This window comes from Epinephelus lanceolatus, chromosome 18 (assembly GCF_041903045.1).
Source record: "Epinephelus lanceolatus isolate andai-2023 chromosome 18, ASM4190304v1, whole genome shotgun sequence".
Lineage (NCBI taxonomy): Eukaryota > Metazoa > Chordata > Actinopteri > Perciformes > Serranidae > Epinephelus > Epinephelus lanceolatus.
Window position 1 is genome coordinate 26,060,802 of NC_135751.1, and position 27,893 is coordinate 26,088,694.

A 27,893-nucleotide genomic window follows, 5' to 3' on the forward strand; every position below is an offset into this window, starting at 1 on the left:
GGACCAAGACAACATGGATGTGTGTGTAAGTGTTAAGCTAAAAAAAAAGGTGGATGTGATTGGATGCTTCTGTGTTTACACAGCTTGTATCACTGTGTGTGTGCTGCAGGCTGTGTACTTTCAAATGGAACAACAGTTTGTGCAAAGTTAAAATAATTTAGCTTGAGGGCGTTTCGCGAGCTGACTTGGAGTCAGCTGCCGACCCTGACGTTCTCCCCTGGTGGTTTGAGTCAGTTGCTGGGATGTTCTGACATGGATCCACATCATGCTGGTCAAGTTTGGGACAGTGTACATGTTTGTATGTGTGTTCTTGTACTTATTTCATCCTGGGAACCACTTTTAGTCTTAAAGCTTTTAGGTAAAGACAATTTTGAGAGGTGTATAATCGCACTGCATAATGATGACTCTATGATGCTGTATATATGAGATATGAGAAAGTTTGAACCTGGATTTGTAATTAGTCTGAGAGTTCTGCGTGTTAAAGGCACAGTTCACCCCAAAAGTACATAGTTTCCCTCTTATCTGTAGTGCTGTTTATCAATTTAGATTGATTTAGTGTGAGTAGTGCTGTACCTGAATCAGATTTGGCTGTTCAATATGAAGATTTAACCATGTTATCTTGAGTCCAACGGTGCAGAGTCTCTCCTCTCATGGGCCGCTGCATTATGTCCAGCGCTGTCTGTACCAAACAGTAGTGTGAAAGTCAAGAGCACTCACTCCACAGCAAAATCTGTGGACCTTTTACCCAGATTGGTTGGAGATATTAGCTGTAAAGATGTCTGCCTTCTCTGGAATATAATAGAACAAGATGGCACCTGGCCTGTGGCGTTCAAAGCGTCAACTCTACAGCAATGTCTCTTTCCAGAAATCATGACCTGGTTAGGCCCATTTCCACTGCAGGAACTTCGGGGTAATTTTACGGGCCAGGGCCGTTGGTGTGTGTCTTCATTGCAGGAACCACCCACGAAGGACAGAGTTCTGGAACTTTTACAGGGGCTAAACAAGTCCCTGCCTCGGGGTAGGTATTCAGAACGGCCCCAAGAAACTCCTGGCTGGGGCTTGGGGATTACTTGGTGCTGATTGCATATACTCAAGGCGGGATGTGATGTCAACAGAAAGCGACAAAATAGCCGGCATTAGCCCCGGTCAAAATGGTCGCGCAACGATTGCGTCACATCCAGAGCCCGGTAACTTTACAGGAACCTTCCTCCTACTCCGCCCTCTCACTGAAGACATGGCGGTTGAGAGGGCCGAACGAGAGGACGTTCTGTAAAGTTCCTGCCCCCCAAATACTACCAGGGGGGTCATCCCTATGTTTCCAGGGTTCTATGTTTCCCAGGTTCTATGTTCCCCACTTAACCCTGCAAAAAATCTTCTATGTTCCCCGCTTACACAAAAAGGGTTCTATATTTCCCGCTTGGTTGAGCGGGCAACATAGAACTCGGGAAACATGGAACCTTTTTTGTGTAAGTGGGGAACATAGAACCTTTTTTGCAGGGTTAAGTGGGAAACATAGAACCTGGGAAACTTAGATACGCTCCCGTACCAGGAACTTCTTCAGTGGAAACAGGCCTAAGATAATCCACAGACCTTGTTGTGAGCAGTTTCATGTAGGAACTATTTCTGTCTACTGAACTACACCTGCCAACAATAACCATGCACAGAAGGAAGTGTGCATCTACTCATGAACAAAAGGCTGTTGCTCATGACAGCACAAGCTTTAAACATCAATGGTGTCCTCCTCGGCTGAGCTGCAACATTAGTTAGCTCAGTGGTGCTAGGTATGCTAGCAGTAGATGCATGTGTGGTGATACGGTTGGCAGGTGGAGTTCAGTAGACAGAAATAGTTCCTACATGAAACTGCTCACAGCAAAGTCTGTGGATTATCTTGACTCATCAGGTTATGGTTTCTGAAAAGACACATTGCTGTTGAGTTTTTCATGCATAGTTTTTTGGCGCTATGAGCACCACAAGCAGTTCCATCTAGTTCCATTATATTCATGAGAAGGCAGACATCTCTATGGCCGATATCTCCAACACTTGGCAGCTAACACCAAAACAATCTATACTGATAAACAGCACTACAGAGTAGTACAATGTGTGTGTTTAATTTTGAGGGTGAACAGTCCCTTTACTTGCTCTTCAGCAAAAAAGGACATAAGTGCAGTCAAGCAAAGTGACAGAAAGGGCACCATCAGCAGAGGAAAGGGAAAGTGTTTGTAGTAGTAAGAGACAGGTGGTGGAAGCAGCCCCTGTTGCTCGCTACATATTAGATTTCTATAACAGTAATCACCAGGGGTATTCCTCCTACTCAGGTAGGATGTCAACTAACACAAACCAGAGCCAGATAAAACTATTTATGTGTGAACTTTATGAGAGGAACCCTGGAGGATTGAATAGACAATGACATAGACAGGAGAATAGGCAACCCTGTCTCCTAGAGATATGTTGGGTATTATTGAATTGCATTCATAATTATGTTGTGGCGACAACGTAATCGCTGTCTGGATTATGTTTAGAGACAATGTGCCTTTGAGAAATGTTGTGCAGGACTGTGACACAAGAACCTCGGGTTCATGACAGACTTTTGTCTTCAGTTTAGGCGACAAATGCACTTTGGGAAAGGTTAGGAAAGGATCTAAATCTTCGTTAAAAAAATTTGATGGAAACCAAATGAAATGTGTTGTCAGTGAACATTTCGCTGATACATTCAGTTATGTATCATAATGTAATGTAACATAATTCCTAGAAGACAGTGCTGAGAGTAGGATGTAGGAGTTTTGAGAAGTAGAGACGATCTTCTTCTAATTCTTGTTAGATCTCAACTTCTTCTAAGTATCTGTAAATACTGTTATTGCAGTCTGCCTTACAACATTTTCACTTTCACTTTATCATATTGCTCAGGAGTTTGTTCTCAAAGGTGCAGTTGAATCTAGTGTTTTCTTTTGTTCTAAGCATGGAAGCAGATCCTTACACGATAAGACGAAGGGCAGCGCCTGCCTAACAATGTTGTCAACAAAAGTAGCACCCGAAAGGCATTGGCTTGTTGTTTTTTAACTGCCCTGACATGGCTGGAGATATGCTATGGCCAAAAGTGTGTAGATACACCTTTTTATATGTCACTGGTTTGGGCCTATTTTTCATGGTTTGAATCTTCTCAGTTCCAATTACATAACATAGCATATAGTGATATTTTAAACAACACTGTGCTTTTAGCTTTATGGAAACAGCTCTGGGATGGCCCTGTGCTGTTTCAAGATGACTCAGCAGCTTTTTATTGCATGTAAACAGCTTAGTCCGACTGAAGTTGGACTATCCGTAGCTCGACTAACCCACCTAGATAATTCAATTGAAATCGAACTTGAAAGAAACTATTACTGCATGTATCCACTAGTTCACATTACACGATTTTAACCATGATTTTGACGTCGCAGAGGATCTTGAGAGCCACCTTGGGTTGGAGGTGAGTCGGCAGATGCCACGACGAGTCCTCATGTGTGAACAAGCCTACGAGCAAGTCGCCCCCTTGTCTGTGACTGGGACTGGATATCTGGCATGCTAGTAAACTGGAGAAGTCTGACACGACTGACAAAGAGCATCAGCCAATGAGAGGCAGGATACGTCCCACGTCAGCACGCAGGAGGACAGAAGAAATGTGAGGAGGACAAGCCGCAGGGTTGCCAGGTCCGCTTATGAGCCGCGACTTTGGGCTTGTTTCTAAAGTGGAGTTGCTTATTTGGGCTTGCTCTCTAAACATCACCTTCCTCTATTAGTGGGGCAGCATAGCTATAAGATCGTTCATTTTTGTGATAAAAGCACCAAATCTGGAAGATGTGTTGACAAATATATTTAGAACAAATCTGGATATTGGAGCATCAGAAACTCGCCCCCTGGTGGCCAGAGCAGGCAATTGAATCCTACCTGCCCATGGACCTGTCCCGTTAATTGGATCCACTCCAAAATGTAATGGCTTCCAAGTTGGACCATGCTACATGCCTCCACCAAGTTTTATGAAAATCAGTTGGACAGATTTCACGTAATCCTCATCCAAAAAATGAATGGAAGTGAATGGGCGGCCACGTGTGTCCCTGGACACGCCCCCCGAAAAATTGAATGTATTCTAAGTTGGCATGTGTTACATCCCTCCATCAAATTTTGTGAAAATCGGTCAGGCAGTTTTTGTATAATTCTGCTAACAAACTAATAACTGGAATTTCTCAATTGTGGTATCAATAAAGGTGTATCTCTTAAATTGGGCGGCATAGCTAAAAGATTCATTTTTGCGATAAAAGCGCCAAATTTGGTAAAAATGATTTATTGTGGGACAAAATGACTGAACTGCGCAGAACCCTGACCTCAACACCATCCCTATGGGCTGAGCTCAGTGACCTACACCCAGCCCATATTGCTCAACATCATTCACTTTGAGTTGTCCACATACTTTTGGCCATGTTGTGTATCTGTGGTGAGAGTTTCTGGTGAAGAAAATGTGATCTGAAAATAGCCACACAGAAGATGGATGTGATACAGATGCAGAAAGCGTGACTTTGCTTATAGATTGGTTGACAAGATAACTGACACGCAGCGTCACAGGACACACACACACACACATGCACAAATGCATTCACACGTGTACTGTACATGCACCGTATACACACACTGGCTGTTTAAATGAAAAAGCCGGCGGAGCAGCCATCAGCGCTTGTCTCTGTGACGAGCAGCCGCAAGTGTCACAGCTAATGGCGTCTAGCGCTGCCATGGCTGTGTGTGTGTGTGTGTGTGTGTGTGTGTGTGTGTGTGTGTGTGTGTGCCCTCACTGACCGGGATATGAATTTATTTGATAAAAGCTCACTGACAGAGGACAGGCTTGTCTCATTTTGCTGAAGATCTGTTCGTGCTTACACTGAAGAGAGAAAGAGCAGTGGGTGGTGCTTTCCTCTTATTGCGGCTATCTCGCCAAACAGGAAGTTAACGTTAGAGAGAAAGGAGGAAGTCTTTGTTGACTAGATCACACACACAGATTTGACCTAGTACACACCAAATACACACTTGATATGTGCACACTGTGCCCAGCATACCAGCCAGTTAAACAGTTATATGAGGTGCACTTCACTCTTAAACAAAACCAACAATTAGTTCCACGAACAAGTCGGTCTGTGCAGCCAACGCCTGATCTCATTCCTCTGTGCCTTAGAGCTCCATTGTTGTTCAAAAAACAATTAAAAACACATTAGAGAGCCACACTGTTGCACGGGGCGACAGGTTCCTTTATTGCAGTGAATGCCATATTTGTTGTGTGAGTTTGTTTGTTGTGTAAGTGAAGTTCAGAATGCGTTTTACTTGCACATCTAGGAGGGCATAACAGATGTACTTTGTGTTTAAGTGACTTCTATTTATGTTGATTTCTTTTGGTTGGATGACCATGAAAAATTTGTTTCAGTAGGGAACCTTTTATTGTGGCAGACATGCAGGCAGGCAGAGGAGATTGAGCAAGAGGATAACATGTATTTCGGACTGACCACTGTGACTGTAATCTTTGTAAACCCATATGGCAAATGTTTATGTGCATGTACCATATTCCAACAGACCATTTTTCTCCATCCATGTGAAACATTTTGCTCCTAATCTAACTTATTAGCCCAGTAATGACCATGCGAAATGTCCCAATTAAATATCTTTTAGGTGAGTCTTTGTTTAGACATCTTCACAACTCTCTCGCACAGTGTTACAACTTGTATGTTCACGGAAACTCCAAACACCAGAAGCCTAGTCAGACCCAGGACAATCCAAGTTCGCTACATCATTGCTCAGTACAGATCCCAGTGCTCTTTGCGTTGAAGATGCCACACAGCTGGTTCAGTATCAGCAAAGTTTCCCTTTATATTCATTGTCTTGTGTGGCGATCAGCAGTGATGTGGTGGTTCACTTTTACACTGTGATCTGTAGCCTATAGTTCGGCTTTAGCGTCTAACTATCTTTGTCTTTTTAACCTGTTGTTGCTGCTGAGTCAGTTTGACATCCTGGATATATCCTTCAAACACAGACTGTAGACCCCTCTGTCTGCTAATCTGCAGCAGTCTGTTAATACCACAGAGGACTCAGATATGATGTGTACACCTTGAGATTATGCATTTATCTTATCTTATGGACATATATAGAGTCATGTAAGAGTCACTGACCCCCTAGTTATTCCGTTATTGACAGCTAAAGTGTATTTAGTGTCAGTTTTATGTTGGACTTTCACCTATAGAGGTGGGTTTCTGCAGCCTTATCTTAAATCCCCATGCTACTAGCTGTCAACTGTTTCATACATGTTGTGCTTAACATGGAGAAAAGGCGCAACTCTACTGCTGACACTTCAGAGAAGTGTCGACCGGCTCTCATTTACCGACAGCACCGCAGACTTTGTGGTATCAGTGACACAGAACGTTCGATGCAGCAAAGATTACTGGTTTCCCCCGTGCGGAGCCACAGTTGGAGATCCATCCTTTTGTTATTTCATGTAACTTATATGCTAATTCTGCTCAGTGTCTGTGCCGATGCCTCTATTGTGTGGTACATCAATGTCAAAAATTGGAAGAAATAAATGAATTAGATATTTTGAGCTGCTTTCAGAATCTTATTATGATGTCAGTCTGGATGGCAGTGCTGCTTGTTGAAGCCTAACAGGAGGTACGTGGGGTAAATCCGGTGTACAAACATGAATATAAAGAGTTTCCATGAGAGCTTGCAACAACTTTACACACTGATGCATGAATACTAATTTCAAATATTACATTTACTTCTACTTTCTTCTCTTATTAGCCACAGGCTATTATCTCTCCGTCCTCATTTTCACAGTCCGCCTTCCTTTTACAGCTTTCGATTACTAATCAGACACACTGTTTTCACTGCACTCTCACAATCCTGCAAAGCACCACCACTACAAGTAACATGGCCCACTTATTTCTAATATTTTCTAATATTAATCTTTGTCTGTAAACACACTGGCAGTTGATGTTTTTCTGTCATTCTCTGTCTCCGCCTCTCTCACCCCCCTCCCTCCATCACTCCATTCATCACGTAATTGGGTGGATTATGACTAATACCAGGCCCTCCGGCTGTTTGCGGGCTGTCGAGCAGCTTTTACGCAGATTATAAATTGCTTAATATATTTGGATGCCTGTGTGTTTGTGTGTGTTCAGTCAGGACTGATCCACCTTTTGATCTCTAAACTGTCAAATCGGGTTAGGTGGCGCCAGACATCGATATTCCATGCAAATCTGTTGTTGGAAGCGAGGCTTTAAATCCACTACGTGAGCAAATCAGCTTTTAATGATGAAAACAAGCACATTAATGTCTCGGAGAGGATAGGAATCAAAAGTTGTCAGGAGAAAGTGGATGGATGTCGACAGCCATAATTAGCTGTCATTAATTGATCAGACACTCTTTTGTCTTTGGGAAGGTGTTCAGCAAAATGATGTACAAACACACTCGTTCTCTCTGTCTTTCACCCATCTCTAAGAGGTACATCTAAGCTTTTTCCATCCTTTTTTGGTGCTTTGGTTTAGCGCCTACGCATCCTACACACATACACACACACACACACACTGAGAACCCTTCACTGAAGATGTTAACAAACACTCCACACACTCCGAGGACACCAGGGTTATACAGTGAGGAGGAGCTGCCCTGCCAAACAAAAGGATGCAGGGATAAGTGCGGAACAAGATGAAAGCTTCACTGTTGGCATGGCAACCAGCAGATGATCTGCATGGCGAGGTTTGATGTTTGACGTGTTGACGGTGGATTCTGGGCTGGAGAGAAGGAGAGGTGAAGAGAACCGGTTTGATCCAGCTCAGCTGTGTGAGTGCTCTTTATCTCCCTCACTGTTGTTTTATTGTTTCGCTTTATTCTCTCTCCTCCTTTCGTTAAGAGATTGAGAGGAAGCTCAGCGTTTCCTCTGATGCTGCTGGAGCTCATGGTGCTGCCAGTCGATGTGCTCAGACCCTGGAGCAGCACTCCAGTGCACTGTTGGTGTGTTTTTGTGTGTGTGTGTGCGTGTGTGTTGCTGTTGAGCAAATATATTGGTCCAACAGGCATATTGACACATCAAACACTAATAGTGTCACTGTTGTTCACTGTCAATATGATGGAGGTCCTCTACTGGAGTAGCTCCATCAGAACAGTCTGTAGAGCCTGCTGTGAAATCATAATCTCTTTCATTTATTATTTTTTGATTTGACTGTTTTATTGCATCATATATGAATCATTCTTCATCAGGAGTCAATGGTTTTCAATAATAGAGATTCCTATCCAATTAATACAACACTGACTCAGTGTTTTTTGGGTAAAATTTGCTGTTTCACAGAAATTTTTACAAACACTGAAGGAAACATTGCACTTAAATACAGATGATACAATTAGTCATGTCAGTCAACAGAAAATTAATGGGCAACAGTTGTCTTGCTTTTCCTTTTTTCTCGTTACCACTGTTTATGCTTGCTTGTGTTTTGTCTATACAGATATTTTTTTGTGCTTGTGCTCATTTTTTGTTTTTTGTTTTGTTAGAATAGTGGGTGGACTCTGGATAAGCCTTTTAGCCTTGCTTCCTCTCCTGCACTGTAATTACTGTCTATCCTATTGTAAGTATTTTGTGTTTTAAATATTGTGCGAATAAACTAAACTAAAATTTAAAAAAAATTAAACAGAAAATCGATTTCAATCAAAAGAAATTTGAACTGCACCATTTTAGATAATTAATCAAATGTTTTAGACTTTTTTTTTTTACAGCAAATAATCTATCATTTGCTGTAAATATTGCAAGATGTTCTTAGTTTTCTGTTATTAAAATGAATATTTCGGGGTTTGTGGACACTTGGTGACATAAAACAAGACATTTGAAAACATTTCCTAGCATTTTATACAAAAATCAATCAATTGATCGATGGAAAAACAGACTGATAGTGAAAGTAATCACTAGTTACAGCCCTAATATTACATTTTTAAAACGTGGTAAGACTTTGTTGAGAGACCAAGCGTGTGCACATCCAGGCAAAATACTCTGGTGCGAGACAAAAAAATTCACTGATATGTCACTATGGAGCACAAAGGAGAGCTCAACACTGTAGGCTACAAAAAATAGTTTATTTCTAAAGCAGTCTTTCGATCTTCCTGAGAGAGATCTCGTAGATTGAGATGTTGCCTAAGAGTGATACTTTGCTGATTTCAACCAGCTTTGCATCATAACGATGTGGGCAGATTGTGTAAATGAACTGTGGTAAACTTCCCTCCATCTTACCAGCACCTTGTCATCTGGTGGATTTTCACCAGCTCTAGGGCCGTTGCTCAAACCACAGGTTGTAGTTCCTCATTTGTGTATACATCACAGACAGAAGCAGTGCAGAAGCTGATTGAGAGAGAGAACCACCTCTCTTTGTCTCTCTCAAAGTCAGACTATGTCTTCAGAAACATTTTTAGTGCACTGTTTAGCTGTAAAAAAGAGGACAATAGCCCCTTTTCCACCAACACTTCCAGGAACTTTTATTACCAGGAATTTATTTACCTAGGTAAAAGAATTCCTGGTAATCTGTGTGGTTTGCGTTTCCACCGCACCTCAAAGTTCTGGAAAATGTGATCAAATCAGGCTGATGACATAGATGATTTGGTGTGTGCCCTGTATTTGGCTCCGCCAGCGTATTGGCTGTTAACATGCTGGTGTAGAGAGTTGTGGCTGTTTGTCTCAGCCAGCAGCTAAGTTTTAAAGTATTTTAAGATAAGTGTCAAACTAAGCTAGTCTACATACAGACAGCTGTCATTTCAGCTTATTAGTAACAATTAGCTATCAGCTGAACTAGTGTGCTGTCCTTGTGTAAGACATAACGCTAGTGTCAGTGGATGAGAGACTGTGGGCGGAGCATATTGAATACCGCTGTCTATGTTTACATGTTCATGCTTGCTGACCTCATGTATTGATGAATTATTGGCTTCTTACTCGCTAAGGGTTAATTTCACTTACAGTAACAAGTGTAGCTGCTGTCAGTTGTAATTTTCGAGTCATTTTCGAGTTACCGTCACGTATCTTCACAGAACCGATACCGTTAGCGCTTATCAATACTACAGTACAGTCTTTGATAATTTAGCTCCGGGGCTAATTAAGTACCGGGTGTCGGCACCCATCCTTAATCAAAACACAAACGAAGTGAAGCTTGTAGAAATGAAATTAAGTTTGCAGTGGCTGCCCGTACCAGGAAGTGCGGAACGCTGCAAGACAGTGTTCCACCAATCAGTGTTCTCCAGCACACAGCCCTGTCCCTCAAGAATTCCGGGTAATCTGAAAAGTCCTTCCCCCCTACTAGGTACTTTTTTTAGGGAAAGTTTGGGGTTGAGGGAAAGTTTTTTTCCCTGGATAATTTCGGTGGAAACGCGCCGAGGCTTTTCAAAATCCCGGGGTGGAAAAGGGGCTCTCATGAACAGGAAGTGAGCACCTTACTGTTTCCTTTTATGTGTGAATGGAGGCCGAGAACACTGAGATCAAACAGTAAAGCTAGTCCCCGATGCCAGGGATCAGCACACCCAGGGCCACGCCCCTGCCTGCCACCCGGCACACTATGCACCACACCCTGATTCCTGCCCCTGCAGGTGGTGGGCCCACAGGGCGACGGCTCCATGTCATAAATTCGAGCTAAGCCTGACCTGGCCACCAGGCGCTCGCTAGTGAGCTCCCTTCCACAGGTCTGGCTCCAGGGCTCCAGGCATACTGGGGGAGGTGCTTAAAGTCTAAATATTCCGTTTCATCAGTGTCTTGAATCACTCTTAGTCTGGCCCCTCCCCTGGGACCACTTTATCTTGAGAGACTCTACCAGGGGTTGACAAGGACACGCAAACCCCTCCACCAAGGTTAAGGTGGGGATTTTCAGAGGTCTCACTGGTAGGAGGCCCCGGGTCAGACCCACGACATGCTGGAGGGATTGCAAATCTCATCTGGCCTGGGAATGCCTTGGGGTCCCCCAGGAGGAGCTGGAAAGTGTTGCTGGGGAGAGGGACATCTGGGGTGCTTTGCTTGGCCTGCTGCCCCCGCGACCCGGCCCCTGATAAGCGGATGAAAATAGATGGATGGATGGATGAATGGATGGATGGAAACGGTTAAACTATCCCAATATACCAATTTCAAAGGTATGTGCAAGAGAAATGAACTATTTATTTGGAGCCTACAGTGTGCAGACCTCCCCCTGTGCGCCGCAGTTTTGATCACCTTCGGTGCAGACACTGTTGAGGAAAGAGCAGTCATGCTCAGAACTTTGTGCTCACGTCACTTTTTCATCTTTTCCTGGAAAGTCTGTCATCTCCCTTGAGGGTCTGTCCTTTCCTTCTCTTCTCTATTTTATCCATGCACATCCCAGAGCTTTAAGTGGCCAGTCAGGTGCTGTGGGACTAACACCCCGACAGCCCCTCCAGAGCTATTTTAAGAACTGCTGCTTGTGTTCGCCGCCTCGAAGTCAGTCAGGTCAGAGTTTCATTGACTTCTGTGGTAACTTAAAGAGGGTGTAGCTCAGTCAGTCAGTTATTTCCATTCAGTCATCTCATCCCAAGCTGCATTCCCTGTGTAGGAAGTGTACAGTACATCTACATCTACATATATGTACAGTGCTGCATATGCATGTGGTGTAAGCACTGGTGAAAGGGACCAGTGTTCCCTGGAGGGAGCAGTGGAACATGAAAACAAGGCTTGTGGTGTGTTAACCTGCTCTCTGCTGTTATGTACTGTGTGTCTGTGCAGCCTTTGTGTCTTTTTCTGTTTCTCCCTCTCTACCTGCTTCAGGTGCTCTCTGCTCATTACCTGCCTCCCTCAGTTTGTCCTCCCTTTGTGGCATGTTTGTTTGCATTCATACACATCCAGGCAACTGCAGACGCCATGTGACCAAGGAGCTCATTTCTCTGTTTGTGCTTGTTAGCGAGAAAACTCAAGCGTCTGTGCATGTGTGTGTGTGTGTGTGTCTGGGCTGTTAGTGACAATCGACTGCTCCGTCAGCCTCTCTCTCTCTGCATCCTTCAATCTCTCTGTCTCACCCGATCTATCTCGCTGTCACCCTCCCCCTTTTACTGCCTCGCCGACTTGCTTCTTACTCGACTCGCTCTCCATTTTCCTCCTGCCCCATTTTTCACCCAGTCGTCTGCTCGGTGTGCTCCTGACCCCAGCCCTCATTTCTATTTCCTCGCTTTTACTTTTGTATTTGATCTTCCTCCTGTAGAAACTTGGCATGCTAACTTAACATCCTTCAGCAGAGGTCACGCCGCTCTGTCCTCGACACCTGCTGACGCATCCAATCACATCAGCACACTGTTACTTAAAGAGAAGTAGCCTGTTCAGTATTTTGGATCTGGCACAGATTAGGGTGGCCTGAAGTAGATAGGATGGCAAAGTTCTCAGTTGAACAAATACAGCAAGCAGAAACACCCACAAAATATATTATAATGCAAGAAAATCTTACGACCGTGGTCTGCTCAGCCCACATTGTCCTCGTCATTGCAAAGCTGTGGATGTGTTACTTACAAATCAGAGGCTTGAAAGTTGGTTTTTAAAAGGCAAAATATCTCAGCACCCGCTGAAGTAACTGTTGAGTCACTGGCATCGATCCATGACTTAAAATAACCCCCACAAATACAGATATATTGTGGCCATTTTGTGCTAAGGGACTGTAAAAGTCTTAAAAGGGAACTCTGCTTCCAAAATCTCAGGCCAACCTATTGTTGGTCGAATGGCATTGTGGGTAACATAGGCGTCAGGTTTCAACAAGGAAGAAGAATTGGTGGAATAAAGTAGACATTATCTCTGGTTCTGCCTCTACTTTTTGTTCTCTCCATCATGTGTCAGTTATTGTTGTATGAATGCAATGCTAAATTGCTGCAGTTATTGTTGCCTTAAACTTATTTTGAAACTTTTATTTTGCTACTGCTGATTTCTCTTCTGTCTCACACTCCTTTCATCTTCCTCTCTCATCTCTATAAACAAATATCTGCATATGTACGCAGAATCTGTAGGCAACGGTACAACAGTTGACAACAGAAGCTTTCTGGTGTCCATTTGTAGTCCAAGTAGTATTGACCAGCCACATCTGAGTGGGCTTTAGTTGCCTGCAGGTGAACAGTTGGTGTGGAGAGCAAAATAAGCTGAACTTATTGGCTAGAAAGCAACTCCAGAGGCCATCAGCTATCATCTGTTAATTTAGGTTTTTCATTAGCTTTTTTCTAATTCATCTGCATTCATATGCAGATATCTGTTCACAGAGATTAGCCAAAATGTTGTCTGGAACTGTCTCAAGTTGCTAATCGAAATTATAAACACTGAGCAACACAGGGAAGAGGAAGTCTGTGCCCGGATATCCGCTGGCTAAACTAGATCTCCCGAAATATTGGCTATTGGGTTCCAAGATTTCTCTCATGGTGTCTGTGCTGTAACTCAGTCCACCACTGGCAGCATATTGGTAATCTTTGGTTCCCATTATGTAAGGAAGAGCTTCCATCTGTATTGATTCAGTGAGGTCAACCTGTGGTTACAATTTATGGAAAAGGCAGCGATGTCTCACATACCAATGTTTTAATTTATTCAATATCAATAGACATGACTTCCAAAGCAGGTATTTAGCATGGCCCATTAGTCATTGGTGTGTGTAGTGAAACTTAAGTTGCATAGACCTGTTTTCACAGCAGACAATTTGACTTGGTAGCAAAGATTCACGTTAAGGCAAATTTTTTACTCCCTTTACCTACGAAAATAGATGCGTTCATTTCAAATGTTTTGACTCTTACTGCTCTTGGTATAGATATTCCCAATAGATAGCACTAGAGGGCAGAGTCAAAAGTTTCTGACAACAACAATCGTGGTGACGGTGAAGGCGGTCGTAATAATGTAGCTTTAACTGGAGGAAGCATTGTAGACAGCAGTGGTCTGTGAGGCCATTCAATACAACTTGACATTATTTTCACCATATTACCAGTTTGTTCCATTCCGCCAGTCCTTACATGTCTTTGTGTGTCCTACAGTCCTATCTTGCTTGAACTACACTACACTGCCCCCACGGTCTCTGGTGGTACCGCTAGAGTATGGACAGAATGCTCCATTTGTATATTCACCTATTAATGTGCCATTACAAGCATTGGCGGATTAAGAGAGACAATGGGCCCCTGGGCACTGATATGCAAGGGGCCCAACGTCTTCTAAGGTCCCGTTTATACAACAACGATTTCAACTGAAAACGGTAAACTTTAGTTGCGTTTTGGCTGATCGTTTACACGACAGCGGCATTTTGGGTGCCTGAAACGCAATGTTTTGAAAACGGGTTCCAGAGTGCAATTTTTTGGAAAAGGCACCATCTCCGTTGTCATGTGAACTTGCAATATGCAGTTCCTCTGAAAACAGAGACTTGTGGCACATGCGCATTACGCCTCCAGTCACTAGGCATGCGCAAGAAAATCGACCATCACAACAACAATGGTGGACTCCCGAGCTCTGCTTGTGCTGCTCACCCTATTGAATTTATCAACGCTTCCCCATCATAGTGTAGATTTACTGCAGCATCTCCACCTCGTTGTCCGTCCAGACGAACATTCGTGCAGTTGCCATTTTGTTTGTTTATACATCGCCGCTCTGTATAAGGAAGCGTAAGTGTCACACCACCAACTACTGGCCTGGCATGTATACTGCAGCGTTTTTGGTCATTTTTGCGAATCCATGTTCACGGCGATTGTTAGCAAAATGTTGTCGTCTGAACACGGAAACTTTTTTCAAAACAAAAATGAGAAACCATTCTGTTTTCAGTGGATCGTTTTCGTGTAGACATGGCCTAAATAGGAGCGAGGCTTTGTGGGTTTGCCTCTTTTTTGTTGTTACTGTTTTGCATCCCTTTGTAGTCATTTTGCATCTTTCTGTGGTGTCTCTTTGAGGTCATTTTGCATCTTTTCTTGGTTGTTTTGTGTCTTTGTAGTTATTTGTAGTTCCTTTGCCTCTCTTGGGATCATTATGAGTATCTTCCTGGTAAATGCGTGTTAATTTGAGTGACATTTTGCAAGGGGCTTGGGCACTTTGGGCCCCTGGGTCTCTGCCCAGTAGGCCCAATCATTAATCCATCCATGATTAGAAGATTGTGTGCTTGTAGGGTGCATCTGTTACCTTTAGAAATAGCCAGGCTAGCTGTTTCACCCTGTTTTCAGTGTCTGTGCAAAGCAAATTGGGTGGTAGCTGTAGCCTCTTACTTAACATACAGATCTAGCTTCTCATCCAACTCTCTGACAGACAATAAAGAAGCATATTTCCCCCAAATTTTTAACTTAAACTTTAAATTCACAACACTTGTTCAGACGTCCTTACCGTCATTTCTAACTCTAACCTTCACAACAATCTCCAATTGTGAAAATGTCTCCCAGCCCATGCCTCCCTCGTGTTGTGTGACTCTTGTATAAAGACAGTAGTTCCTCCCCTCCCACTCTGCATGCCCTCTCTGGGCCTGATATTTGTCAGGGTGTGTGACAGTCCAGAAGTGCTTACCCATCCATCAAGCGCAGAGAGAGGACAGGGAGACCAGGTGAGCCTCTGTCAAAAAAAAGGAAGAAAGGGAGACTGAAAAGTGGGCACATACGGAATCTGCTGCAGCATCTGTCAGACTCCGAACATCAGCTGTGGTTTTAGCCAGAATGAAACGAGCAGAAAATAAAGAAAACCGTTGCGAATGCTGCTTTTTAATGACACAGCTGGAGGTTTTAAATCAGTTAAGAGCGCTTCGTGGCTCTTCAAAACTTGAGTAAATTGGTGGTTTTCAGTGGTTCATTCAGCTGAGAGAAGAGAGACTCAATATGCTGAAGGAGGCACAAACTGTTGACCATAAATACATCTTCTCTCTCAGCACCCACTCTGCACCTCCCTCCTCTTCACCACTCATTCAAATGTTTTCCCCCTTCTTTGCCCAGTTATGAATATACATGTAAATCTGAATGAATGTTTTTGGATCTGAAGCAGGAAGAAATTACAGATTGCGGATAAAGAAATGTATTTTTGAATATCAAATATTACAAAAACATTTTTTTATGTACAGGTAATTCACCGCCCAGCTTTTTCTGTGCCATTTCCTGCTTTTCTCTCCACTCTCCTGTGTTTACTTTGCACCTCTTTTCCTTTCTACTGTCTCTTCACCCTCTTATATCACTTTTATACCCTTCTGCTTTTAACCTCCTGCCCCTCCTCTCTCATCTCCCGGGGTGCTGGCTTTAGCTGATTAGAGTGGCTGTGCATGCTTTGATTAATTGGATGAGTCTTGTCTCAGTGCCAGGCTCCTCTCCTCATCCTCATCCAGAAGTGGCTAAAACAAACATGATGCTTTTAATGGCAGTGGTGCATTGACGAGAGGAAAAAACCTAAACCATGAGTGTGTCAGCACACATTGTTCAGGTTGCACTTAATTCAACCTGAAAAGCACTAGACATGTTTCCAATGTGTCATGTTTGTTTAAGCTCTCATATATCAGAGGATTTTGGGCTGTGTGTGAGCCAGACTCATAGTGGCAGATATGTTATTTTATGCATGTTTAAAGCAGTGGTTCCCAACCGGTGGATCACAGTCCATTCTGAATAGACCACAAGTGACTCATGAACATGTCAAGTTTGTAAAAAACACACTTTATTTTTGAAGTACAGTGAATTTTTTAGCAAGGAGTTTTTATTTAGAAGTGCTGTTTCCTGCTGTAGACCGAGTGATGAACGGACAGCTACTTGACAGAGACAGCAAACTAGTTTGATGACATGGCCAAACACAAGTATGACACTGACTATATTAATGTTCAAAATTTACACACACTAAAATAAAATAAGTTTTATATTGAAAACCACAATGTAAGAACCCACCAGCTGTCGTGTGACAATAAATCCTCTGTGGGTGGGAGCCAATATTTCGGGCTGATCCGGTGTACCCAGTGGATATCCAGGCCAATACTTCCCCTTCCATGCACCGGGCATTTCGGCTAATCAGATATCGGCATATGACTGCAGATGAATAAATTAAAAAATTTATATAAAGCTACATTTTCATCAGGGTATAGCCGATGGGTCCCCAGATGGCTTGTCGACCAATGTGTTCCACCTCTCCACACAGACTATTTTCCTGTAGTTCAAATGTGGTTCATCAACAATACTTGGACTACGAACGGACTACAAACGGTAACCAGAGCGTTGCTGATGCCAATATCTTATCCCTTTACCTACATCATCATCCATTCTGCATACATATCCACGTATCCCTTTATAGAGATTACAAAAATCGCAAAAAAATTGAGCAGTGCTTTGAAGGTTTTTGTTTTAATAAACATTAAAAAACAATACCTAATGTGAACATATGAAAACCATATCAAATGTGAGACATTGTTCCCCACTTTGGTTAATGCTGGACAGTATTTGCCATTAGATTTTGAAGGTGTTGTAATCAAACATGGTTTTAATAACTGAAATTTTAAAGGCGCTGTATGTAAGAATGTGGCCAAAACGGTTACTGCACTCAAATTCAAAATACTGCCACGAGTTGTGTCCGCCCCCCCTCCCCTACAGATTCGAGGTTGCTGCTCTGTGCTGTGTTGCTGCGTTGGGCTCCGGCGTCCGGCAAAAATAGAAGTCCTAGAAGAAGAAGACTAGAACTGAATCCTGTCGGCTCCACTGCTGTGCCGGAGCGCAGACGCAACCAACACGCATCTGGTGGAAATTGGGGGTGATTTGTTTGCCCATGGGCAGCTGCCGTGGCAGGGCCGCGTCACCGCGTCCTTGATCTTTGGTTTTCCAGCGGACCGTTCGAGCAAGTCCTGCTTCTCTGCTGCTAACGCTGCTGCCGGGATACAGCGGAGGAGGAGCCGGCTGCTAATGCTATGTACCGGGACACTTCTAATGCTGCTTTCCGTGCTGCTGTAGCTCAGTCGTAACTGTAACTGATGCTGAGACTCGACTGACTGCAAGTTTGTCATTTTGGCTGTTGCCATCTTGGTTTTGTGGAGCCAGAAGTGACCATGTTTGGGCGAGAGGCTGGTGCTGTGGAGGAGTGAGGCGTAGATCTGACCGAGAAGCTGAGGACACTATTGGCAGACAGCCTGTCACTCAAAGCAGCACGCCCTTAATTATATGTAATTTTACGCCTTAATTAAGGCCATTCAGTGAACTGCAGTTTTTAGTACTTCTCTGTTGGTTTTTTGCCACTTGTCTGTAACTATATTGAAACATACAGAGAAATGCCATAAAAGATTGGCAGTTGTGCTCAGAAGTAAGTCCTTGATAATCAAAATAGTTGCTGATTAATTTTCTTTTGATCATAATTTCTGTCTAGTATACAGTCCAGTACACATGCATAATAACATTTGTAGAGTATGTCTTTTGGCTGAGCCCTCCTGTAACCCTACTCCAGCAAAACTTGGAACCATCCTTCTCTGCTCACCCCGTCAACCTCCACAGTGTTTTAATCCGTCCTTCAGGCTTTGGTGACGACAACAACCACTTCCATCTCCATGGCTCTGTCTCCCTACTCATTTGTCTCCTCCCTCCTCTCCATCACTCTCTCTTGTTTGTGTCATCCTCCCCATTTTCTCTCTCCATCTCAGCCTTCCTTAAGTGAATCCCACTTCAAAAAGCTTGTCTCTGAAAGGTCGTCTGCATCCTCTACAGACCCCCCCCGCCCCCCGTGGCTCTTCGTGTTCCTGCTTTTTGTTGCTCTCTTTTCTGTCTCTCCCTCTCCTTGTTTTTGTTTCGATCTGCTGTGCCCCCAGCACAGCCATGGCCGAAGCAACACACACACACACATACTCAAAATGACACACATAAAACCCACTTTAGCACAGCCAAGTTAAAGGCTGGCTGGGAAAGTCAAATGCTCTGTTATTCCATCCCAGCAAATACAATCTCTGGAGATGCAGTGCCAACCGGAGAGCCCCGAGGGGCGCCAGGACTTTCTCAGAAATGCAGACAATCACACAAGCTAACTGCTCTGTTGTTTCCCTCTGTCCCTCCTCCTTTCATTACAGGACATTTCTATCAACCAGCAGAAAGCCAGAGTCACTCTGTGTGTGTGCAAACAGCATGTTTGTGTGTCCTTCTGTGTGTGTTCGCCCTGCCTGTTTGATAATGCTAACCAGGGATGATGGACTCTATGCGATGTGGAAGAATAAACAGGCACAATAACTCAATAACAACTTGAGGCCTCATTCGGTGAAATCACTGCATGATGAATGACTTTGGTTCCACTGTGTTAAGACCGTACAATAGACGCCTTGTTCCTGTGATCACTGGAGCCTAACAGCTGCCTTGTTGTGTGATTATGTCCTGCATATTGTTATGCGTGGGTGGGGGAAGGAGGGTTTGTTATATTTATGTATATGTTTATGTGTTTTACGATCCCATAAAGCACAGAAATAATGCAATACATGGCAGTTATAGCCTAGTAAATGATTCAATTTAAGGACTAAATGATGACTGCAACAAATGAAATGAGGAGTATCAGAACAATATTTGAGCAATGAATATAAATTAGTGAAAAGACTAACAAGAATATCTTCATCTCGAGCAATTTTGTCAATTGAAAGTGGTGAATTTTGAGCTTTATAATTTTAATTTCTCTATCTTTCTTTTGCCACATCAGTTTAAAGCTGCACTTACTGATATTTTATGGGGAAAATGGATGAAATGTAAAGGATGTTGCTCTTAGTGGTGAACCCACAGAGAATTACCACCCGATTTTGCAGTTCCCCATATTTATAGAGAGCATTTTAGCTCTCATTATCACCACTTCCAGCAGCAGCACTAAATTAAAAAGCTCTGATAAACTGACAAGCTAATAGCTACATGCACAGCACCAAATGGCAGACAGACATAGTTAGTGACTCGCTGGTGAATATAACATTTAGCTGCTAGAGATCCAGATATTTCCCTCAAGAGTTGGTAGAGACCAAATCAAAGCTAAATAGACCAAATCACAGTGTTTGTTTACAGTAACTTATGGGTGGAAACCACCTGCGTTACGTATATTGAATCAAATGGCACTAAGCAAACGCTGCCTCAGTCGGTTAGTTTTTAGCCACCTGAAAAACCTGAAACGTTTAAAATAGAAATCAAAATCATGTGTATTATGCTACAATGTTTAATTCTACAGTTTTAAACATTGTAGCATAATGCACATTTTTATTTTATATGATCACTTTATATTTACATACTTCTATTTCATACTCTTATTCCCACTTCTTAAAATTCTCTACTCTTTACATCGGAGCAACTAATGAATCATAATTTTCATTCAGGGGTCAATGAAGTATTTCTGATTCTGTTTCTGAAACGAAACACGGGACTTTCACCCTTGAGACGTTTTTTGTGTCCTGGGTGAAACCAAACATCATTTTAACCCAAACTATGATCTTTTTTCTAAACCTGACCAAGTAGTTTTGCTGCCTGAGACTAAGGAACTGTATGCACGCAACGAGCAGAAACTAACACACCCAAAACTGACACTAGAGGGGTCACTAGAGCGATGTGTTAACTGCTATCATGTTAGCCATGTCAACTTTATAAGGTGACAATATGTCAGTGTTATGTTTTCAGCATAGACATGTGTATGAAGATGTAAGTTATGACAGCCATCCAAAAAGTGAAGCCAGTACATCTTGATCGCCCCCTGGTGGCTGGCTGCATAAACCCCACCCCCTCCATGTTTCCATGTTAGCTGATGGGACATGGGCCAAGCTAAAAATGAAGTCCACATCAAATAAATTTTTCCCAAAGATAATGTCTTACATTTTTGATAGTTCTTGTGCTTTTCCTTTTGATAAATTTGGTTTTAATTAGTTATTTGATGCTTTAAAAATGGGGTTTAAATCATGCTTTACAGCTTTGTGTGCCAGTCGCTGTGCTCACAATCAGTGGCACTACTCCAGATAACATCGCCAGCACAAGATGGCAGCGGCCCTATCTGGGATGTTTTGGCTTCATTTCTGTACAGTGGGAGGAAGTGGAGACATGTTGTCCATCTTTATAAACAGTTTATGGCTTTCAGCTTGTGCACTGCCTCCAAGTGGACAAAATGATCCATTAACTCAGTTTTAAGTTAAAGTTATTGAATACAGATGATTTCCATCCACTACTCAGAGAAGCATCCTTGTTTACTCCCTTGTTATCCTCATGACCTCACAGCATTTAGCCAGCTGCAGCCTGCCCCCTGTGGAGGGTAGGGTGTAACACAGCTGAGCTGCTGATGGCCCCCCTCCTCAAGGCTCATGTGTTCTGAAGTAACCCATTAATCATGTTGCCATAGTCGGGGTGACTGAGGAGGATGCTGGTAAGACAGAGAGAGGCCAGGCCTGAGAGCGACTCAGTCTGTCAGCTGAAGCCTTGCATAATGAGGGCTAATGGATTGGGGAGCATGGACATACCTGTCCAGTCTACTCACATTAGGATGAATAGAGAGCTGCGTGTGTGTGTATGTGCATAAAGAGTGTGTAGCATGTGGGAACTCTGAAGTTATTTAATCACATTGCTGATTTATACTGCAATCTCTCAACCTCCTTCCTTGCACGAGTGTTTCATTTCAGTGTTTCTGTGGTTATTAACAGTGTACCTTGTCTGTCTCTGTGTGTCTCCCAGGCTGTGAGCCCTGTGCAGGGTGGTGATGAGCAGTCAGGGCAGCAGCAGCAGCCGGGGAAGTGGCCAGCATGCTGACACTCCTCCCCCTCGTCATGCCCCTGGACCCAAGCTGCAGGTGCAGCGTTCCCTTTCTCGTGACACCATCACCATCCATTTCTCTGCTCTGGGGAAGGAGGAAGATGACGAGGAAGAGGAGCTCTACGGGGTACCTGTTGAATCTACTGAGGCTAAATCTGAGATTGACGGTGTACGGGGATTCCAAGGTCTAGAAGCTGCAGGGGATGATGACGAGTCTGTCACTACAGGCTTGGAGGCAAAAGAGGAGCTGCTGTTTGAATGTGCTGGTGTGGAGACCTCCTCAGGAGCTGCTGTGCTCCCTGTTTCATCCACCACCCTGTTTGTGCAGCCCTTAGACCCTCAGCCACACATACCCTCTCCAGCCATGACTATTATCCCCACCTCCACGCAACCCCACCTGAGCTCCACCCCTCCCACCAGCTCCTCCTGGCCCTCTGACCGACCCTCAGTAAATCCTCCATCCACAAGCTCCAGCTCCTCCTCCCCATGTAAGTCTGCAGCACTGTCCTCCTCCAAACCTTTCCTCAGCCTGGTCAGGTCTTTGTCCAATGACGTTGAGTCTCGAGAACCCGCTCCTGCACCTGCAACTGTTGCGCCGCCGCATGCACGTCACCGCCATTTAATGAAATCTTTTGTTAAGTCTCTTTCCACGGACACTTCAAAGGCTGAACATCCGGAAGGGCCTCTTCATCACTATCTTCATCACCCTCCTCATCAGCAACAGCATGTACAGCCATCCCAGCGGCCTCCACCCCGCAACATGCAGCTCTTCAAACAGTTCTCCCAGCCTCGCTTATGCTCCAGCCCTGTCACTGTCACTCAAGCAGGTGGAGACTCCAAAACAGCCCCCTCCTCCCCCATCATGTCCCCAGATGGCAGGTCTTTCTTCAAGGTCCAAGAGGTAGAGGCCAGGATAGAGGATACCAAGCGGCGGCTGTCAGAGGTGATGTCAGACCCCCTGCAGCTTTTTAGTAAGATCATGGGGGATGAGTCTGGCGTGGGAGGTGTTGGAAGTGCCACCCATCGTGCCAAATCGTTGTCCTCCAGTGCGTCAGAGCTCAGCGGAGCAGCAGCGATAAATGGACACACGGAAGGTAACAACAACTATAGCATCAAGGAGGAGGAAGGAGCAGAAGAGGAAGAAACCCCCACGGCCAAGGGCCCGGACTCTGTTTTTTTCTCCTTCCCATCACTGGCACCAGCCCCGACCCTTACCCAGACCTCCTCATCCACTTTCCCTAGATCTCCTTCTCTCACTCTGGGCCGCTGCTCTATGTCGGCCCTGGTGGCTCGACAGGAAGACGAGGACTTCTGTGAACTGTACAGTGAAGACTTTGAGTTATGCACCGATACAGAAACACCAGATGGGGATCGTCCCGGGTCCAGGCAGCCCCATACTGGTAGCACTGGGTTGTGTAGTGAACTTGACACAGAGGAGGAGGAGAAAGAGGAGGAGGAGGAAGAGGAGTTGGAGACTGTGCCCGTGACTGGCCTCATCTTCCTGACGCAGTTGGTATACTGGTATATAATCCTTCCGGTGCCGCCATATGTATGTGCAGTGGTGCATGGGATAGTAGCTGGGTTCATGTTGGCCTTGCTGGTCCTCTGGCTGTCCTCTACTCGGTGCTCCTCATCAGGGACAAGAGGAGGGAGGCGAAGGATAGAGTTCTGGAATGTGGCCCAGCTGGATATCAAAGAACCGGGAACCTTCAAGGTGAGACAAATCAAGGCATGGATGGCCAAATTTGAACCTGTTGCTATATGAATTTAAAATGTAAACTTGTTTAGAGCCTTGGCTGTTCTAGCAGGTGTTCTCGCTTCACTGGCTGTAGGACAACCATCAAGGTCTCTGTGCAGCATTATATTTGTCACGGATTTTAATGCAAGCTCACAACAAACACTTTGGTCTATGTAGCCAAGAGTCAAGATGACCTAATTTAGATTTAGCCTTGCAGGTTTTACACATGCAGTTGATAGCATCTGTGTGATATATAGCTGAGGTGCTGCATTTTATGGAGGAACCATCCACAGAGAACAGAATGCAAAATGTCTGTGTTTGTTTACTATCAAGTACAAGCGAAATCGTAGTAGGTAGGAGTGTTGTCCCACAGAGCGTTTGTTTTTTATCTTGGGACTACATGTTCTTCGCTTTTGCATTAGCCAAGCACTGATATTTCCCCTGTTGTTCCAATTGAATTGGCTTTGCTCACACAGCCTCCTCTGGGACTGATAAGGTGGGAGGTTGGATGAGAATTAAACTCTGTACATTCTCATGAGGACCAGTAGCAATATATTGGGGTGTTATTAAACTTTTTCCTCAGTGACGTCTCCAGTTTTTTCATTCCACACATTCCAGTGACAGCGCCACCACATTTGCCCCCTGTTCTCAGTTAACCTCGCTCAGTGCGGCAGGAACTCTGCTAGAAGAGAAATGTTTAGTAGAGAGTAGAGAGTTATGTAAGCATGTGTGCTCGTATGTGTGTGTGTGTGTGTGTGTGTGTGTGTGCGCGCGCCTCAGTGGGTACCAAGCTGTTGCACAGGAGAGCCTTATGGCTGGGGGGTACAGCTGTTCCAAAGAGGAGCTCTGCGGTTGTGCAGAACATGATACACACATTTGAACGTTAGACCCCAGAGCACCCAAGTGCAGGGCAACAGTGGGGACACACTTCCTCTTTCTCTTTCTGTTCCTTCAAGGATCAACAAAGAGTCAGTGTTTCAGATGCCCCACTTTATCTTTAGTTGTGTTGTATGAACTTTGTGGCACCACCACCACCATTTTGAACTATACTGGCATGTGATTTGATTGTGATTCTAAGAAAATACTGTGAGGAGTAATGTTGATTGACAACAATGGATAAAATTGTTCCTAACACATTCTTCATGTTTTAAGAGTAGCACCCAACAACACATGATGATATTAGGTAATCACAGATATATGGGTTAAATAAGAAATTGCTTTGCAGAGAATGCAAAGATACTGTATGTATGTGGTCATCATTACACAGTTTGTAAAAAAAAAAAAAAAAGAAAAAATGAATCCATCGATTAATCGAGTAATCAGATAAGAAATACTTTGGCTTTATTAAAGAGCAACGGTGTATACAAAAGATAAGATAAGCTAGGTCGAATGTTAATGTTACCTTGTGTTGGGTCCGCTTCATGGACCAGATGCTTTTTGTTGAGATGCTAAAGCATTGACGTAATGCTATTGTAGTAAGCTAGTTTGGTTTAGCAGAAGAGACACTATAAAGAGTTTTTACTTGAAATGATCCTGAACTGTTTTTTTTTCTCTCCTCACTATTTTCTCCATCTGCCATCATTTTGCAATCTGCGCTGTCAAATATACTTTTCTGTATAAATCCCTGAGAGGAAATCCATTTTCTCACTTTGTTTCATATAAACACAGGCCCGAAATACACACACGTGCACAAACAGGACCTACACATGCGTTAAATGGAGAGACATCAGAGCCAAGGGGCTGTCCATGGACAGGCGTTCCAAGCAGCTGGGGGTTTGGCGCCTTTCTCAAGGGCACCCCGGCAATCCCCAGCTGCCAGTCCACACTCTATGTTTGGTCTGGACGGGGACTTTAACCGGCAACCCTCTGGTTCTCAACCCAAGTCTCTATGGACTGAGCTACTGCCACCCCCTATATATAGAGAGAATGAAGTCACGCTGTGTGCTGCAATTGAGCTTCTCTGCTCTTTGTTGTGGTAGACAGTCAGGCTGCATATTAGTGCATGTGAGTCCCTCTGTGCGAATCTGACTGGCTAGCTAATCACCGCAGCTTTGCACTGTGCTCATATGGCAACTACTGCTGATAATGCAGTCCCGACCCACAGTGGCAGGATGGCATCGTCACAGAAGTGTAATTTCCCACCCTTCATTTCCCCCAAAGGTTCACACTGTTAGCTCTTTTTAACATTGTTGCCACTGTTAGTGGCTTTAGCTGGTAGCATCGTTAGCAGGTAGCTGCTGGCTTTCCTGAACTCTCAGGTGATCAATATAAATCTCAAACATCCAGTATCATTCTGGCTATATTCACCATTGGGGAGTTAAAGACATCTATATGAGTATACCCCAAAATCCTTTGTGTTAGACTGTGAGTCTGATGTGTGTATATGTGCTATGAGAATAGATTTTGAATTACTGTCAATTAAAACTCGTCTCCTCTCCACCCCATCAATCTCTCAGGGCTGGATGAATGAGATCCACAGCTACGACCCGGAGATGTACCATGCCACCCTGACCCACTCCGTTTATGTCCGTCTGGAGGGCTCCGTCCTGCGTCTGTCCAAGCCCAACCGCAACATCTCCCGCCGTGCCACACACAACGAGCCCAAACCTGACGTCACCTACATCAGCCAAAAGATCTACGACCTGACTGACAGCAAGGTGTGGTGGTTGTGGGTGCATGTGGGTGATGAGACATGCAAGAGAGATGCTGAAATTTCCGACTGTGTGTGTGTGAGAGGGAAAGATATTAATGCCTTAAGTGTGTGTGTGTGTGTGTGTGTGTGTGTTAGCTTCTGAGTGTGTTTGTGTCTTTGATGATAAGCTTAACAGATAATGACATCAAGCACACGCCCCCTCATATTTCCCTTTGCCTGAGTGCATGCTTGCTAATAGGTCAAGTTCAGTGACAAAGCTACTCATTTTCAGTGTCACATAGTGTGTGTGTAAACATGGAGTGAATATCACAGGTCACTGACCCTGTACACACAACTTTGTGTCTTGTGCAGTAGTGTGTGCTGACTCAATGTTTTTGTATATCTGAGGGCAGTAAGAAGACATTTCGCATATCATGGAGGAAAGGGGTCATTATGGCTGTCCTCATCATGCAGCTACCCTCTTCTCCTCCTTCTGGAGCTCAACGACTCCCTAAAGCTTCATTCCACCATCATTATTGTGAATGTTTAGTCTGTCTCAAATGTTACCTGCATTTATAGACGCTGGATTTTTATGCCTCTGTGCCAGCGATAGCTGTGGCTGGTGGCATTATTTTTTCAGGTTGTCCTTCCATCCGTATTGTTATTGTGAATGCAATATCTCAAAAATGCCTTGTGGGAATTTCTTCAAATTTGGCACAAATGTCCACTTTAACTCAACAATGAACTGGTTAGAGTTTGTTGAACAAAGGTCAAAGGTCACGGTCACTGTGGCCTTGTCTGCCTCATTCTTTCAAATACAATATCTCAACAACACCTTGAGAGGATTTTTTTCAAATTTGGCACAAACATCCACTTGAACTCATCAATGGCCACTGCAACCTCACAAAACATGTTTTTGGCCATAACTCAAGAATTCATTCACTAATTATGACAAAATTACCCACAAATGTCTAATAGGATATAATGATAAAGTGATGACATTTTATTTCCAAAAAGGTCAATGGTTAACTTCACTGTGACATCATAATGTTCTGCATTAAACAATTTTCCGGTCATTACTTAATGTCATGTCTCAGGAAAAGAAGGGGAGACATTTGGTCAGATACTGAATTGGTGGCACTAATCTTGGGTGTCCACCTTGCAACTGTCCTGATTGTATAGATCTTCTATGCTACCGGGGAGAAGAGGTGTGTGAGGCATCCACATTTTTACAGACATGGCTGTAAACTGTAACTGCAACTTGACAGGTTCACACATTACATTTGCAAGCTCATCACCCTGCTCTCTCTCTGTTTATCAGACCAAAAGTGAGACAAGAATTAACTAGCTAGCCACCCCATGGTGCCTCCACCTCGCTCCCAGCTGCTATGGACTGCGTTGCTAGGAGGAGAGCGGGCAGCAGCTTGGAAGCTGAACCTTTGTTTGGCCCCCAGTGCCGGGTCTAACCTATGTAACGGCAGCAACAGAAAGTTTACTGATCTGGCATGGAGTTAGAGCTGTCTGCTCTGTTTTCACTGGTCGATCACATGTTGCTGCGGCTGCTGACTGGAGGCTTAGTCTCCGGAACTGCTGCTTGCTCTCTTCCTGGCAAGTTGACCTGTAGCGGTTGGGAGTGAGGTTGAGGACCCACCGTCATCCAAGGCTCTAGCTAATGTTAGCCATGTGAATGTGAACTTAATGCCGATCCTTGATGCCTGTTGGTCAGGTTAGCAGAAGGCTAAACTATTAGCGTTATTTTCGCTCTATCTCTGAAAAGGCTTGGCCGACACTGACATGTATTTTATTCTGTTTAAAGTC

General features: G+C 44.0%; 1 protein-coding gene across 5 annotated transcripts in view; it reads left to right on the top strand.

The window, feature by feature from the left end:
* The window catches only part of tex2 (testis expressed 2), a 45,900-nt gene that overhangs the window by 2,432 nt on the left and 15,575 nt on the right, over positions 1 to 27,893 (top strand). For 4 of the 5 annotated variants that reach the window (XM_033644755.2, XM_033644754.2, XM_033644753.2 and 1 more), the window contains exons 3-4: positions 21,628 to 23,419; positions 25,900 to 26,100. In XM_033644755.2, coding sequence (XP_033500646.2) covers positions 21,653 to 23,419; positions 25,900 to 26,100 — 1,968 coding nt within the window. In that variant the 5' untranslated portion in view covers positions 21,628 to 21,652. Of the gene's footprint in view, positions 1 to 11,039; positions 11,155 to 21,627; positions 23,420 to 25,899; positions 26,101 to 27,893 lie in introns of those variants that run through there. The other variant, XM_033644757.2, reaches the window with a different exon arrangement.